Source organism: Aythya fuligula, chromosome 2, assembly GCF_009819795.1.
Source record: "Aythya fuligula isolate bAytFul2 chromosome 2, bAytFul2.pri, whole genome shotgun sequence".
Classification (NCBI taxonomy): domain Eukaryota; kingdom Metazoa; phylum Chordata; class Aves; order Anseriformes; family Anatidae; genus Aythya; species Aythya fuligula.
The window spans coordinates 131550728-131567834 of record NC_045560.1 but is presented as its reverse complement, the minus strand read 5'-3'; the positions used below and the strand labels follow the sequence as shown (position 1 = coordinate 131567834).

The 17107-nt window shown below is 35.2% G+C and overlaps 1 protein-coding gene across 19 annotated transcripts in view; it reads right to left on the bottom strand.

Moving 5' to 3' along the window:
• The window catches only part of RALYL (RALY RNA binding protein like), a 426876-nt gene that overhangs the window by 116124 nt on the left and 293645 nt on the right, over nt 1-17107 (bottom strand). The window contains exon 1 of one of the 19 annotated variants that reach the window (XM_032182404.1): nt 3336-3454. The exons of the other annotated variants lie outside the window; for them this stretch is intronic. Within the exon in view, the coding sequence (XP_032038295.1) occupies nt 3336-3372 (37 nt within the window). The 5' untranslated portion in view covers nt 3373-3454. Of the gene's footprint in view, nt 1-3335; nt 3455-17107 lie in introns of those variants that run through there. 19 annotated transcript variants of the gene reach the window in all.

Genomic DNA, 17107 nt, shown 5'->3' with positions numbered 1-17107 from the left:
TATGCCTCCCCACAGGCATTATCTAAGCATCTCCTCTTGGGTGCTGCTACAAACCCTTAAAACACCATCTTGGCCATTACTGTCTCCCTCCTCTTGATTTTTTTTTTTTTTTGCTTTTTTTTTTTTTTAGTCAAATTTATAGTGTTAATTTTTTAATTTTTTTTTTTTTTTAGTCAAATTTATGGTGTTAGATTGAAACGTCATTATCATATTTTATGCTGTTTATACACAATCTTTCAGGATGTGATCCTAATTTAAAGTGTGAAGCTTTGCACTAACAACTAATAAACTTTAGTTTATATAGAAGTCCATTTTTTTTCCAGTGAAAAATGGATTTGGAGTATGTGAATGACTGCCTGTCCATGGAGAAGTCCCACATATGCACTGCAGCCTGGCCTCAGCTCCTCAGTAGCTGGTGCCCTAAGGCAGGTCAGTCTGACTCAGAACTTTTATTTCAGAAAAGCTTTAGCAGGTGTGTTTAACATTTTTTTTTTCAGTGTTTAAAGAGACTGTATTTTTACAATGGTTTCCTCTCATTCAGTCATTATGTCCATGTAATGAAATGAGAATCCCACTTATCAGATATCTGATAACATTCTGAATTATGAATAAAGCATGCTAGAAATCTGGGTGTCCAGACACATGTATGTATGTCCAGACACTCAGTATGTGTGCTTGTATGTAGGTACACACAGACATTCAGAAATAGCCTTATTTGAATTTTCTTATTTAGTGATGTGGAAGTTTCACAGTTTACTGTGATATTTATTTTTAGTTCTCATCAGTTACAACCATGTGTGGAATGAATAAAATATATGAACTACTTAATGTGGGTGCTACTTTGGCTAGAATTAAAACCAAAAGGTACAGTGCAAGTAAATCTGTTTTCAAATTTAGAAGTGTTATATGTGCTGCTGCAGCAGAAATAAATATATAGGGAACTTTTATGCCATTCATATAGACAAATTGAATAGACACAGTCTATTTAGCTTAGACATATAGAGTAAATAGTTTTTGGTGGTGGTGGTTTTTTGTTTTGTTTTTTGGCATCTCCAGCAAAAATTTTGCTCCTCTGACAGAAAATGGAAATAGGGATTCCTCATATTTGATGTTACAAAAGGTCATACATAATGTCTCTATTTTTTCTAACCTCCTTCCTCTTCTGATGTATTTTCAAATTCTTTGAAGTACAAAATGCCTTTATACCCTTCTTCAAACATTAGAGAAAAAAAATATTTTGGAAGGCAATGCCTATATTGTTCAGCATGTACCTAACCCAGAAGCAGCACTTCAATGAATAAAAAAACTCACAGAGCTCATTTTTATTTTATGCTAGATGTTCAAGAGTTTTATTGAGATGTAGTGAGGAGATAAAAACAAACAAACAAACAAACAAAAAACAGTTTACCCTATGCATAGTGGAAATTATGAACTAAGTATGTTTCATTATTGTTTATTAAGGGCCACCAAAAATGGATGCAAGTGTTCACTTAACCATGAGTTAAGTGAACAGAAAATGTGGTACTAGTCTACTGCTCAACACAGCTACCATTATGCCTGGTATTTCAGAATAACTGCTAAAATGAAATCTGTCCTTCAAAAGGCCTTTGAATAATATGAAGAGGAGCAATATCAAAATTTCCCAAATTGATTTGTTTGTTGAAATTGATCTTTAGAGTTGATAATTAACTAAGAGGTACTAATGAAGCATTCATGTGTACTGGTATCTAATATTACAGAGACAGTTTTATTGAGATATTTTATTGATCCTAAAATTAAAGACAGTTTAAAACAAAAAACAGTGCAAGAGCCACAACCATAGTTGCAAACTTGATTCTGTTTATGTTTCTTTCTTATTTTTCCCCCTTGGCAAATCACAGATTCTCCTTGGGGTCAGCAGGAATGGAAAGGAAAGGGGAAGAAGGCAGGTTCTCTTCATAAAAACATTCTCAAAAGCATCTTGTGCAAAGTTTTCATGAATGGCTATATCCCTACAACAAATAAAAAATCTAACTTAGTTACTTAGTTACAAATGTCATTATTGTACACCACAAACAGGCTCGCATGGGAGAAAAGGCAAGAAGACAGCCGACAATATAAAGATGTCCTTATTATTACATAATAACACTGATAGTAATTAGTATGTTAAAGTGAATTTGATTATCTATTATCTGACTGTATATAAATAATTGTCTTTCACTGCTGCTATGGGAACAAACTTTATGATAATTCCTTTTATTTTAATGTGAAGCAGATTGATTTCTGTTGCAGAAATTTTAACAGGGATCTGTTGTGCAAACTTTCTACATGCAGCACATCCATTTGTTCTGGGAAAGAAAGACTGAAAGAGAGCTGTACAGACTAAGTTCTAAGGACCAGAGACCGAGGTCAGTGATAAAGCTGTATAAATCCCTTCTACTCTGAACAGCAGCAATGTCCCTGTCCAAATAAAGTCCAAACTTATCTTCTTTTGTATTGATATTCCTTCCCATCCTACTCTCTCCCTTAAAGCACACAGTCCCTACATGTCATTTTTCTTAGTGGAATATCTTTTCCTTTTTTTTTTTTTTTTTTTTTTCTCATCCACAGACATGTTCTCCACTTATAACTTGGCCTCCTGCTAGATTTCCTTACAGTAACTCATACTTCATGAGCTGACCTGCAAGAGTCACCCTGCCATAATGTTCTGGAGGAGAGAGTCAGTATTGTTACTAAAATTCCCCCAGCTGATGCCATAGCGATTTAGAGTCAAACAGGTGCTTGCCTGGAAATTCATGCATTTAGATGACAGTGTATTTTCAGGGTTGGAGCATCATAAACACACAATAGAGACATGCATGCCACCCTCTCCAGTTTCTATTTCTGTGGTTTAAGCAAAGCTAGTCAATTCCTCTGAAAGTTGTGGTGAGGGAAAATCAATTACCCTTAAAGTTCTGGTAATACTAGCTCCCTACATCACACAAAGAAGTCCATCAAGTGGAAGTGTGCCAACCCTATCAAGGCAAAGGATATAACTACCTAGTCTTTATCCCTAATAAAGCATGTTGGTCTGAAATAAACTTATATTTGATCTCTGTTTCTTTGTCAATATTAAAAAGCAATCACTTCTGTGGGTTTCCATAGTAACAAGTGAGATTTTTTTTTGGTTTGTTTTAAAGCTCTTTCATGCACTTAAGATACAGAGACAGTGCGATAATTGGCAGGGAATACTGTTCCTGCTTTTCTGGTGTTATTTAACCCCAGCACGGTAAAGCAAGGCATGGCTTTCAATGAAACTGAAGATTTATTCCCCCTTCTATCTACAAACGTTTTTAAAAAGTTTACAATTTACTTACATCTTTGGTTTCTGCGTTTGCTCTTGTACATAGTCATTCTGAAGAAATTCCACTTTCTAAGAAGTAATTGCCTTGAACACAGACAAAAGAGAAGAGATCGTGCTTCTGCTTTGCAGTGAGACAGTTGCTCACTGACAGAAGGTAACCAGCAATCTCTGAGAAAGGCAGGGTAATACCATTCTCCTAAAATCCAGGGGAGATGCTTCTGGCTCTAACTATTTTCTCTGCTACAAAGCTCAGAGAACAAACATACTTATTTTCATATTTTTATCCAATGTGTTTGATAGCAACTAATAAAATCCAGAGAAGAAAGAATTATATAAACGAAGTGGGGTGATGTGCTGTTCAATGGTCTGATAACAAGATTCCTCAAAAGATTTCTCAGAGCTGATACACACCAAAATTGCATAAATGACCTTTTAAACTAATAAAAAGTAACTTTTCATATAGAAGTCTTAGAATCATGCACATGAGGACATTAATATATTCTGAACTAAATCTTCAACCAAAATTACTATTGGAAAGAAAATCAACATGTTAATCAATGAAATCCTGACTTCTGGCCTGCGTTCATGACTAGATTACTCAGGAAATAACAGATGACATACCTATTCTTTTTTGTTTGTTTGTTTGTTTGTTTTGTTTTGTTTTGTTTTTCCATGCCTATATTTATTTCTGCATTATCTTTCAATTTTTTATATCTGGGGAAGCTTATTTAATAACACGCTGCCGATTGCTCATTTTTATAACTACTGCTTGCTGTAGTCTGTTGAATTATAAGAAGAAAAAAAAAGTAGCAGCATAGTATGACTGTATGATCTTCCACATACATGTATGTCACCATTTCAGTGAATTCAGACATCTCCCTAAGGGAAGCAGAGAAAAGGGGGAGAAATTCTTGCCTGGGTAAAGAGATGACAGTAATGATGACATCCAAGAAAGAAGATGCCAATGGCATCTCTGGAGCTGGAAAGAGGAGGAATTCCAGTTCATTCTGCAGTAAATCTGCCCTCAATAAAATTGTTTGAAAGTATTTGTTAATTGGGCCTTTCATGTTTTGAGATAGATATCACAAATACAGAAATGTCCCAGGATTAAAAATAAAGGGTGCTGTAATGAAAAAAATAATGATAGTGACTATAATGATAGTGACTGACATGTCTTGAAACAGCCATTCTGTGATTCTGTGAAATAACACAATAACAGTCCTACTGATATTTGAAATGCATAGATTGACAACAGCTCTCTAAACTACTCAAAGAAACCTAAAACCAATATTTTTGGCTAAGATAAAAAAAAAATAAATAAAAAAAAAAAATCTGGTGTCTATGGATCATTCATGTTCCAGAAGGCAAAAAGCAATCATTTTCAAAGACAGTTTACAGTTTGCAGCATCCATTGTCTAAAAACATTGACCTGCAGTTATTTTCTTAAAACAACAACAAAAACTCCCTACCCTAAAATTAAACTCTACTCTTTTTTTTTTTTTTTTTTTTTTTTTTTTCCCTCTCCTATCTGCAGTATAACCATATTTAGCTTTGTACGGTATCATTTCTTTTTCCTTTCAGCTGTTCGGTATTTCACTTAGCCTCACATTGGCATACCTCTAGCTACAGAAGTCAGATCGTTATATTGGCTCTATTCATCTACTTTTCCACCCTCTGTCAAAACCTGACCACATATCTTTTCATTTGCCTTGGGTTTGTATCAGCATAGCTAAGGATAAAGTGTAGTCTAAAGAAAGCGAAAGCAATGGATGCATTTTTAGACTTATTTAGTATTTCAACTACAATTGTCTCAAAATGCCACAGTTGAAGTGACACCATCTCTATTGTGGAGGTCAGCAAAAAAGTGGGAAATTGCAAAGCACATCAAACTGAAGGAAAAAAAAGTCCAAAAATGGCCAAGTCATTATGAAACATAGCAGCAGACAAAATGTACCAAATAGAAAGACTCTGCATGCCATATACTTAAACAGCATCGACCAATTTATATATATCGAAGTCTGTTTTTCTGCTGTAATCTATATGTGCTGAAGATAATTCCCCATTTTTCTGCTTTATTTTTTTCCTCTGAGTTAATTTCCAGTTGAATCAGGTCTGTGATCTGACTCAGACCACAGAGACTTATGGTCTCCTTTTAGGACTGCTGCTTCATGTGGCCATCGTTGTTCCCTTTCTTCCCTACTTCTATATGAAGGCTCTCATCTTTATCATTCAGTTCAAATTTTCCATCTTTCATTGTTTTGGCAAGATGTCCTCAATCTTTTTCCTCAGCCTGCATTACAATTAGACTATAGAACTCAGTCCTTTTCCTTATAATTAATATATATTTTTTTTTAATATTGTTTTTAGCTACTTGTATTTTACTAGTTCTCCATATTATATATATGTTATGTATATATTATATATACATAACATATGCAATAATGCTTATGCCTTTCCATTGTTCTTTTATGCGATATTCTATTACAACCATGTACTTGTATGCACATATCTTGGCAATGGCATGATAAAAAAGAATAATAATAGACAAAATGGAAATTTCATGAGACAAGAATTATATTTATATTTATTTAAATAAATGATGCCTGAAAACAGTCTTTATTGGTTTTATTTTGTTCTAATTACAACTCTGATTACTTTTTCAGTACAGTTAAATGTGTTTGCTAATAATAATGTAAATACACTGTGTTCGGTGAATCACTCTAGGTGTGTTCATTAAAAAAAATAAATTTAAAGAGCACTTGAATGTGCTGGCCAGCTTTGAGTGGACATAACAGCTTCCTGCTTGTCTATGCTACTGTTCTCTATTAGAAGAGCTTAAAATTCAGTTTCATGCTACTACGTCTTTAGATAAATCTGAACTTTGCATATGGCTAGTTAACTGCAGCAAGCTTTGTGAGGTAGGAGGAAAATTAAAATAATTTTAAAACTATCTTTTGGAACTTCTGCAATGAATTTTATCAGTTCATTTTTGTTGGTGGTAAAAGAATTAACAATGTTCACATCTGCACATCCCACATCACCTTTCACTGTTCTCTCCTTACTACCTACATGTACCTACAATAAGGAGCTTTTCTTTGAGTACTGAAACATATTTCTCAAGCTGTTCCAGAAGCAGAGGAAAAGAAAAAATCAGATATTTTACAAATATAGCTGCTGACTTGAATGTCACATATTACTCATCAGTAAACCCTTAGTCTGGGCTGTATCCTCACTTTTATTTTTAATGAGATCTTAGACAAGAAAGGAAGATGGGGGAGGCTTAAAGTATGTTCTGTCTCTCAGAGTTTAATTTTATGCACCCAAAGACTGTCCTTATCTAATGCCCTTCTAAGACTTTCAGTATGGTTATTTTTATTATATTAACTAAAAAACAAAAACAAAAAACAAAAACACATATAAGAGTAAAAATTATTTTTTCTTGAAATAAATTATATACATAGGTGCCAACATTTAACCTTTCCCAAGTAACAAGCACTACTTGATGCAATTATTGATACATTAAAATAATGCATTTAATGTGTTTCACTTTTATTGGTGAAAGTCAGGTCTATTATCTGACAGTAGTGTTTTTTGATGTGGTGTTTATATTAGATAAAAATTCTCTTTAACAAGATTTAACTGCTTGTTAACTGCTATTTAGCTATTAAGACAAGTTTATGACAACATATTCCCTATATGACATAATGTGGACAAAGCTTGAAATATTGGCTAAATCATACTCCTAACTAAAACTGCTGCAATACTGTACTGGCTATGGCAAAGAGAATAAGAAGAAAGTTTATATATCACAAATGTACAACTATTAGTAAGAATCTAGGAGTTTCATAAATGCTGTTCAAAAGAGAACAAAGTTGGCTTGCATTCCTGAAGCAAACCAGAAATGGGGAAGAATGAAGACTGGTGAGATTGTCAGAGAATTATTTTTTTTAATTGCTTGTAGACTAATAGGCTCAATTCAGCAGCCTAAATATTGATGTCTATCCTTTGATGTTCTACAGTATTTTGGCATTTGAGATATCCACACAGTGCTAGAAAATATGACATAGGACCTATGGAAAAACCAACTGCCTTCTAGGGCACTCAGCAAAAAACAAGGTCTTATTACATGGCTCTAGGCAAATATTTAGGCAGCTGAAGCCAGTTCAAAATGTTTATATCCTACCCTCTCTCATAACTGTCATTATTCTCTGTCTTTTTTGTTCTTAGAGTCATTTTTTCCAAGGAAAACCAACATGAACTCTCAAGTCTTGACCCCATAAAAGATGATCTGTATGTATGGAGACTGCTACAGAGATCCACCGAAATCCAGGTGGGAGAGAGGAAGAAATCTTGCTTTGCAAATCCTCTTTTGATTTGACATATGACCGAGAATTTTTAAATATCCTTATCCTCAAAAGGCCACTATTTGTTACTAGACAATCCAGAGCTGATTGTGTGGGTAAAAAGATTGTGTGGATAAAAGAGGAAAACAATGTAGTGTAATGCTTTAAATCAGAAGTACTTCCTTTTACTAATGCCATAAAGACAGTGTATTTTTACAACCTTCCTCTACTTCACCCAGATATTACTCTACCAAAGTGTTCAAGAATACACAGTTTGCAAGATTTCATGAAAATTTCAAGTATTCATCAAAAGCTGTATTAGAATTAAATTTGTTATATTCACAGTATTTCCATCATCTGCTAATTTAGAAAAGACATCAGAAGAAATGAGTTTTTGCTAGAGCTGTTTGATTTTTATAAAACAATTTGGCTGTTCCTTGTCTCTATTATTTTTTACATTTCTCCTGACCTGTTTTACTTTACTTTAGCACTATCAGACAGTAATGACACTTCACTACAAAAGATTCTTTTTTAGATAGCAGGGGAAAGCCCCCAAGGTACTGGTCCTACTTTCACCATAGGCAATTTTCTCCTTTTCAATGAAGCATATTCACTGGAATATCATTTGTCTCATTGTTGTACTACCATTTATCTTTAATCTTTAAGGAATTCATTGTCAAGCCTCCCTCATTAGACTGAGATGTTTTATCAGATGTCGCTATTACCATTTAGAAATCTGTTCACAAAGGTATGAAACAAAGTCTGCCACCTTCATGCTCACGTAGAAGCCCATTCTGGCTCTTTCTCCCATCCCTTGCCCTGCTCACAGCATGTTCTGATATTTCCAAGGGCATTAAACTTCATTTGGTTATTTTTTTCTTATTAACAGTTTTTGAAGTTTACAGTGTCATTTCTTGAAAATGTAAGGTCAGAACTGGCATCCACATGTCTGAAAGTGAATACAGATAAATGTTAGTAAGGACAGAAATTTCAAAGAATCCCAAAAGATTAGGGGGAAAAATAAAAATGGCAAAACAACAAAACAAAACAAAAACAAACAAACAAACAAACAAACAACAACAAAAAAAAGTGGAGGAACTTCATATCAGGCCTTAAGTGCATTAAAGGTTGACACAAGAAAAAAATAAAAAGAGGAGGAATTAGTGAATAAGCAGAACAGTCATGGCATAAGCAACAGCAATGTAGATTTAAATTAGTCATTTGGAAACTAACTTTGTTATCGGTAAGGGCAGCAATATTTTACCTAAGAACTGTGAAAAACAGTGGAGGATTTTAGAACAGGTTAGCTATCTCAGAGGAGCCTGCATAGGGATAGATCAAATAATATTTTTACTTGCCAGCCTTACTAGCCAGCCTTACTTGCAATCCCACATGTGATATAAAATATTAATCATCATCTGGTGCTGTATCCACAAGTCCAGCACTAGACATGGTTTGGTCTGCTAGCTTTTGAGCCTACCTAATATTAATGGAGCATTTTGGATGGGGGAGACTAGCATGACACTGGGAGAATTTACACCAAACAATGTGAAGAATCTAATGCTCATTACTCATTTCAGGGAAATCCAGGAAGACCAGCCTCTACTAGTGACACTGGATGGGCTTGTCCAGATGGGAATGGGTGAGTCCACCTGTGATTAAACCCTGATCTGAATATTATCTTCACTGACTGTTGAGAAGCTAGAGAAACTGGTCTAGTATCTTGGGCATCTGTGGATACACATCACAAATACTCTTTGGAACTTCAATAATTGCATATGTTCTCAATTGCATTTGGGTAACTTTCACAAGACTCAGAGGAGCTACAGTAGATGTAACACTGGAAGCCTGTACTTTCCACTTTGCAATTCAGAATGATGTTTTTTGATGAAGAGCAGCTCCACAGCTTTCTCCACAGTCCCAAAGACTGACAGAAGCTCTAGAGAGCTTTGGTACCCTCCAATCTTTAGCTCCCTCCATGTTATTCATGCTGTCTTATATAATTCTTGAGTGAAAATTGACCTATTGTATTCTGTTCTGAGTTCCAAAAATGAATCATGCAGCCATGAATGCTTGATAGTTCTTCATTTTTCTTTTATTTTTTTTCAAAAAAAAGTGCTGTGCACAGTAAGTACAGGTCCCTTTAGACTAGTAGTGATAACATAAAGCTTTCTGTTCCTCGATCTGAGGAACATTTAGCTATTATTTTAAACTAGGCACAAAAAGCAATTCCTCATTGAAATATCTGAAGAAAAAACAAAAACAAAAACAAAAACAAACAAACAAAAAATCAAACCTCAGGCTTTTAGAGTTAGATATTTTGTATGATAGATTCTACAATGGAAAAACACCTCTTCTGCTTTTGCAAGTGGGAAAATTGTGGAAAACATCAAATGAATTTCATTCTATTTCCTTTGCTTCTGACACAGTAAGATTCAAGTTTGCTTTTCCTCATCATAGATGAGTTGCTTCTCTAATCCATCTCAGTTCTTGACAACTTTGTTCTTGGCTAGTTTCTTCTTGTTCTTGAGTACTTTTAATGTGTTTGTTTATTTATTTATTTCAAATCAAGGCTTCTTTTCATCTCATCTTTAATTCATTTTTAACTGGGTTATATCTAGCCCTGACAGATTTTATTTTTTTTTGGTCTGTTACAAGCCTTGGCTGCTAGTTTGGATGGGACTTCTCATTATCTTTTATTTCATCTTGATCAGGTTGTTACCACTTGGTAACAATACTTAGTTACTTTCGCAGTATTCCTACACACCTGCTTAACAGTTGGCACAGTCTTAAGACAGTCTACTCTAAAATTCTCAGATACTAAAACATTTCCCTCCACTGAAAGGAGGTAGAAGGTGTGTCCCTCTTTAGTTTCCAAATATAAACCAAGATTCCATCCCAAAACATTTTTCTTCAGAATACACATTAAATTCAAGGTATGCAAATGTTGCATAGAGAGGTGATCTGTATTTTTCTGATCATTAAACTATGTTCTAGTAATTCCACTTCGGAGCCACATTAGTAGAAAATCTTTTACACATAAGCTTCCCATTTACTGTAGTCCTTCCGATGATCATAATGTTTAATGTTTTGCACAACATGCTGTAGCAGCTTTACTCAGGTGGACAGCTGAGCTCCACCACAACCGATCTCTCACTCCCCATCCTCAAAGAGAAAGAGGAAGAAAATATGATGAGAAGGGCTCAGGGGTTGAGAAAAGGACAGGGAGATCATGTATCAATTATCTTAATGGGCAAAACAGACTCAGTGTAGGGAAATTAGAGAAAGTTATTGCCTATTACTAACAAGCTAGAGTAGTGAGAAACTAAAAAACCAACCAACCAACCAAGCAACCAACAAAAAAAAACCCACATCCTAAAATCACCTTTCCCCCATACAACCTCTTCCACATTCTCCCTGAGCAGTGCAGGGGAATGGGGGCTGTGGTCAGTCCCCAAAACTTAATCTCCGCTGCTCCTTCAAGGTCTCTCTGCCCCTGCACCATGTGGGGTTCCTCCCACGGGATGCTGTCCTTCCCGAACTGAGCCTGTGGGGGTTTTCCACAGGCAGCAGCTCCTCCAGAACTGCTCCCACACAGCTCCATACCACGGGGTCCATCCCCTAGGAGCAAACTGCTCCAGCACAGGTGCCCCATAGGTGGCAGCTCCCCACAGACCCCTTGCTCCTGTGTGGGCTCCTCTCAATGGACTGCATCTCCAGCCCGGGGCCTGCTCCTGTGGGGGCTCTCCATGGGCCACAGCCTCCTCCAGGCCACATCCACCTGCTCCACTGGGGGCTCCTCCATGGGCTGCAGCGTGGAGATCTGCTCCATGGGCTGCAGGGGAACAGCCTGCTCCACTGGAAACCTCTTCACAGACCACAGGGGAACTTCTGCTGTATGCCTGAAGAACCTCCTGTGCTCCTTCTGCACTGACCAGGGCTGGTTCTCACTCCTCACTCTCCCAGCTGCTGTTGCCCAGCAGTTTTTTGTTTTGTTTTGTTTTTGTTTTTGTTTTTCCCCCCATTTCTTAAATCTACTCTCACGGAAGTGCAAACAACATTGCTTATCGGCTTGTCTCTGAGCAGTGGTGGGTCTCTTTGGATCCAGCTGAAACTGGCCCTTTTCTAACATGGGGCAGCTTCAAGTCACCCCTGCAGCCCACTGCTACCAAAACCTTGCCACTTAAACCCTGTATACATGCTAAAGTTACAACTCAGAGATTTTCCTAAATACAGCACAAACACAATTCTGTCCTTCAAAATGTATTCATTTAATATAAAACCATAGAAGAATGGCTGTCATCTTTATGGTAACAATCTTTACCTGTGCTAGTTAGTAATATATTAAGAATTGTATTAGCCTAGGACCTTCAAACAATCCTAATCAGTTTAGAATTAGCATTTCAAAATGTAACAGTTTTACCCAGTTAGTAAATGTTTATTCCTAGTGGTAAACTGGCAGAATATATATATATTCACATATATATATGTGAATATGAATTAATATTCACATATATATATATAAATATATATATTCATATATATATATATTGCTTGTTCTTAATATATATATGTATTTTTATTGCTTGTTCTTAAGTATAAAATAAGTTGTGGTGGCTGTAGAGGACACCAGTTCCCATAGTCTCAGAGGTGGTAGATCTTGCAGGAGGATATTGCCAATACAAAAGGGTGGAGAAATAACCAAATTTAAAGCAAAAACGGCTCAGCTGAAAAAAATAAAATATTTTGGCTTTTAATAGTCTCACAGCACATGGTCAATTGTGGATTTAATCAGAATGTTCATACATGTTTCTAGAACATGCTGAATACTAGTGAGTTTTCATGAGAGAATTAGGACAGCTTTTTCTATTAATCTATCTTGGTACTATTTAAGTTACAAAATCATTCCATTTCAATAGAGAGAGTTGTTTTTACTGTGAATTGCACTGGCTGTCATATACTTCAAATGGATGATATCTGTTTCAATTTTATTAGTGACATATAATGTTATGCTTGCTTGTTTTCCTTTTCATATTCCTTTAAATTATCACACTGATGAAACACTTCAATGTGCTAAATTTAATGAGACAAACCCTCAGAAGAGAATCCATTCTTGCATAACCCCAGAACATTGCAAAAATACACCTCAAATTCATGTATCTTGATTCTGCTTAAGGTATTTGAATACCCCATAGTTTTTTTTGGACATAACCACCTGAAGAAACCATTTCCTGTCTACTCTTGCACTAGAGTAAGAAAAAACTCCTCTTTTAAAGTTTTTATATGTTTATTTAAAAAGCTCTATCACATTCAAAATTAATTTTTCTTTCTTCACTCTAGTGAACACTGTATATCACTTTCTCTACAAAGCAACAGGGAGAGCTTGAGAAAGAACCTCTTGTGAACAAATTAGGCACTTAAAACATCAATATGGGGCTCACAGCAATACAAACTGGTGATGTTTTATGGTACAGCTAATGAACAGCTGCTGCTTCAACCTCTCATTGCAGACTAATGCTTTTATAAAAACAATCACGAGAAAGCTGAAAATGTTCCACTTTCTTTTCTCAGTGTATGGGATCTTTCTTTCTCACTGTGTAGGATTCAAGACAATTTCAGTCATAATCAATCAGTATAATGGCTGGCTTGAGAGAAAGAATAAGGCCTTTAACAGAGATGAAAAGTAGAAGAAGAAGATTGATTTTCAGAGAGATGGAAAAAGCTGTATTATATCAATTCACCTCCAGTCCACAGCAAAAGATGTAACACTATTGGCACACACACAACAACATCCTTTTAATTATAAGAGTCTGCTTGTTCCATACAAAATACCCATGGAGTTCCAACTTTACAACTGCTCCTACTTCATTATTTTTTCTTTATCCTTTTATTTATTTATTTATTTATTTTTAGGGGTCTATATGGAGTGGCAGAATGGGGAAAGTTCTGACAACGACTTATTAAATCAAAATTCTGATTTAAAGTCTTCTTTAGACTGGTGGGTGGGTGAGGAGGAAGCATCTTTTCCCTGGAATAAACAAGGCTGCATAGGATTACATACATTCTGCCTCAGCTGAATTCATAGGTTCATCTTTTAGAGTATGCCAGCCATACAGCAAATTCTCAAAATATTACAACTACATCAAAGACAATGTCTAAGCCATCACTACGCTATGTAGAAATGGGATATATAATACTAAGCCAAATACTTTTTTTTTTATGTTAAGCTCAAATAAGTTTTTAATCAATACAGGTATTACAGCACACCAGGGCTATACAGCATTTAACATCAACATTTTTTCTTTTTAATGAAAAATTTTTAAATATATTTGTTAACCTTTTGGGAAAAGGATATCAAACACATGAAACACAATTTGTATTCAAAAAAGTCTTGCTACAAGAAATCCAATGTTAAAACAAAACAAAACAACAAAAACAAAACAAAACAAAACAAAATCTTTGTTAGTCATGAAGAGCATTAAAATACCCTTTTGCATGATAAAGAATTTCCAAATCAAACACATGCTCTTTTTAGGGATGTGTCAGAGAACACAGTAACTAAGAGCAACTCTTAGTTAGCATTAGCATTTCTCGCCTTGTGATTTTACTACTGTGTATCAGATCATGCTCAAATTAAATGCTGAAAATGCACAAAGTGACTCTTTTCAATGGGGTTTTCAATCCTGAAACCCCAAAAAACAAAGTGTGTTTTTGATCACTGAAAGACAAACTGAAGAGTAATGTCAGTACAACTGAAGAGATAAAGAATATTTTTATTCTTGTGTGAGCCAAGAAGAAATATTTTCTCATCAAGGTAAGTGACTGTGTGTAAATATGACATGAAGGTATACAAAATGCTTTATCAAAATCCAGCCTAAAATCAAAGTCACTGAAGAATTTATGTGCCAAATTTTCTATTCTCTGATCTGTGGCACTTTGGAAGGGTAAAACACTGTCAGACAGCATGGTGACAGCAGCTTCTGGAGATAATCTATTCAAAGATATCAAAAGCATGGGGATATCCAATGTAATTTTTGAAAAATCTGTCCCTACATCATTTTCAGTTTTAAAATTTTCTACTCTTGGTCAAAAGCTCAACTAGACTGAACAAAGCATGTCTCTATTTTTTAACAAAGTTTGGCTTCACAGATAAGAGAAATCCTCCATGATGCCCTAGCAATAAAAGAGAGAAGGATTTAAGAAAGCCAGTATTACAACTCACCACTTAACTCTACAGTGAAATACCTTCTCATGTCTCAGAATATAAAAGGTGTAGCAAATTACTTTTAAACTGATACTCACAGGATCCACTTTAACTAATTTGGGATCCACTAAAAATATTTGGTCCACCTGCCAAATGAGTAAGGTAGTTTCATAAGCTTGCACAAGACCAGTCTTAAGTGTTTACTTCATTGACCTCTAAAAATAAGAAAAAGGTAGGAAAAGGTAAAAGGTTTCCTTTTTTTTTTTTTTTTTTTTTTTTTTTCCCCTCCCTCTGAGCAGTAATATACAGAAAAGAGAATAATATTTAGAATACACTAAAATGAGTGCCTTAGCTCGAAAGTATGATATGAATATTAAACTTGTGGGAAGCTAATTAAAATCAGACAAAGCCTTAATCTGTACATTCTTTATACAACAATAAAAATTGCTCAGAATGGTCCACATTTTACACTAAGTCAAATTCTCTCATTTAAAGTGAACTACACAGTACTGTTCTGAATGGAGATCCAAACCAGTCTGGATTCAGTTTACTTTTTTGCAAAATGAAAACTAAAGCTGTGAAATTTTGCAATCTTAAAGATCCCAAACCTGGACTATTCCATTCAGAAAATGAAGAAATGAGCCAGTTTTACTTTGTAGGAATACAATACTTATGACCCATATATTTAAGAAAATAGAGTTTGGAGAATCAAAATCCAGCTTAATTTAGAATCAAATACTAGAAAAAAATGAGCATGAGAAGATTTTGTTTTGCTTTTCTAATTGGTATTGACTGTAGCCTCAGTCACTGTTGCTGGTGGTTTTACACTTTCACCGTGATTTTAAGAGCTTCATCTGAGATTAACAAGAACTAAATGAAAAACAAAACAAAACTGGGGGATGGGGGTTGGTCTATTCTCCTACATGCCTGGTGACAGGACGAGGGGGAATGGGCTAAAGTTGTGCCAGGGGAGTTTTAGGTTGGATATTAGGAAGAACTATACCGAGAGGGTTGTTAGGCATTGGAATGGGCTGCCCAGGGAAGTGGTGGAATCACCACCCCTAGAGGTCTTTAAAAGATGTTTAGATGTAGAGTTTAGAGATATGGTTTAGTGGAGGACTTGTTAGTGTTAGGTCAGAGGTTGGACTCAATGATCTTGAGGTCTCTTCCACCCTAGACAATTCTGTGATTCCGTGAAAACAAAGCCAAAACAAACAAACAATCAATCAATCAATCAAACAAACAAACAAAACAATTGCACTGTCAGAATTTCCCATGGAGTGAGTAGACTGCTTTTATCTGTCAAACATTCCTGGGTGCTTGGAAAAGACAGGGCAGAAGAAATGCAGGATCATGTGAAGAAATCAAATTGGTTCAACTTTAAGCCAAAGCACACACAATGAAAACCATGACTGACATTTTCAGGAACTTCCAGTAAATGCAATAATAAATCCATGTGAAAAAAATGACTTAAAGTTAATTGACATAAAAATTATTGCAGAAAACACTACACTTTCCCTAAGTTGTGCTGTGGACCAGAAAACAAAATACAATGATTTATTTTTTTTTTCCAGAGTTCTGTATGACTTCTGTCAACACTTTACAGATGAGTTATTTTAACAGCAGTCAAAATGTAGCACATGTGACCAAAGGAAAGGAGAGGTGTTAGAAATCAATACAGTGGATGGAAGAATCCAGTGTAGAAATACAATCCTGTCAAGTGAACTTTTGAAATTTTTTTCTCATAATTACAGCTCTCCCTGCAGAACACTGCTGCAAACTCCACAAAGTTCTAAGAGCAGCAGAATATGTGATGCTTATTTTTAAAAAAGTTTATTTTTAACGAGGCTAGCAAGACACAAGTCTATTGAACAGCCCTCATTCAGACTACTAAATGTTTTTAAAATTATTTTCACACATTAATAGCTTCTTAATAACATAAAATAAATAACCTTAAACTACCTGAATTCAGGGAAGGAGAAATGTTTCTTATGATTTATCATGCTGAAAACATAGATTGAGGTTCAAGAATGCAGTGGGTTTTATTAATGTGTTCAGGATAAAGAAAATAGTCACATTTTCAGCTGCTGTAAATTAGAGGTTATTATATGACTCAGTTGCCTGAATTCATGGATGACTGAGTTCCATGATGTGGGAGGTTCTTCATTATACAGTATAAATTCAGGAAAATCATCAAAATTATTTTAATTTAAATTAACTGAACATTCAGCTCACATT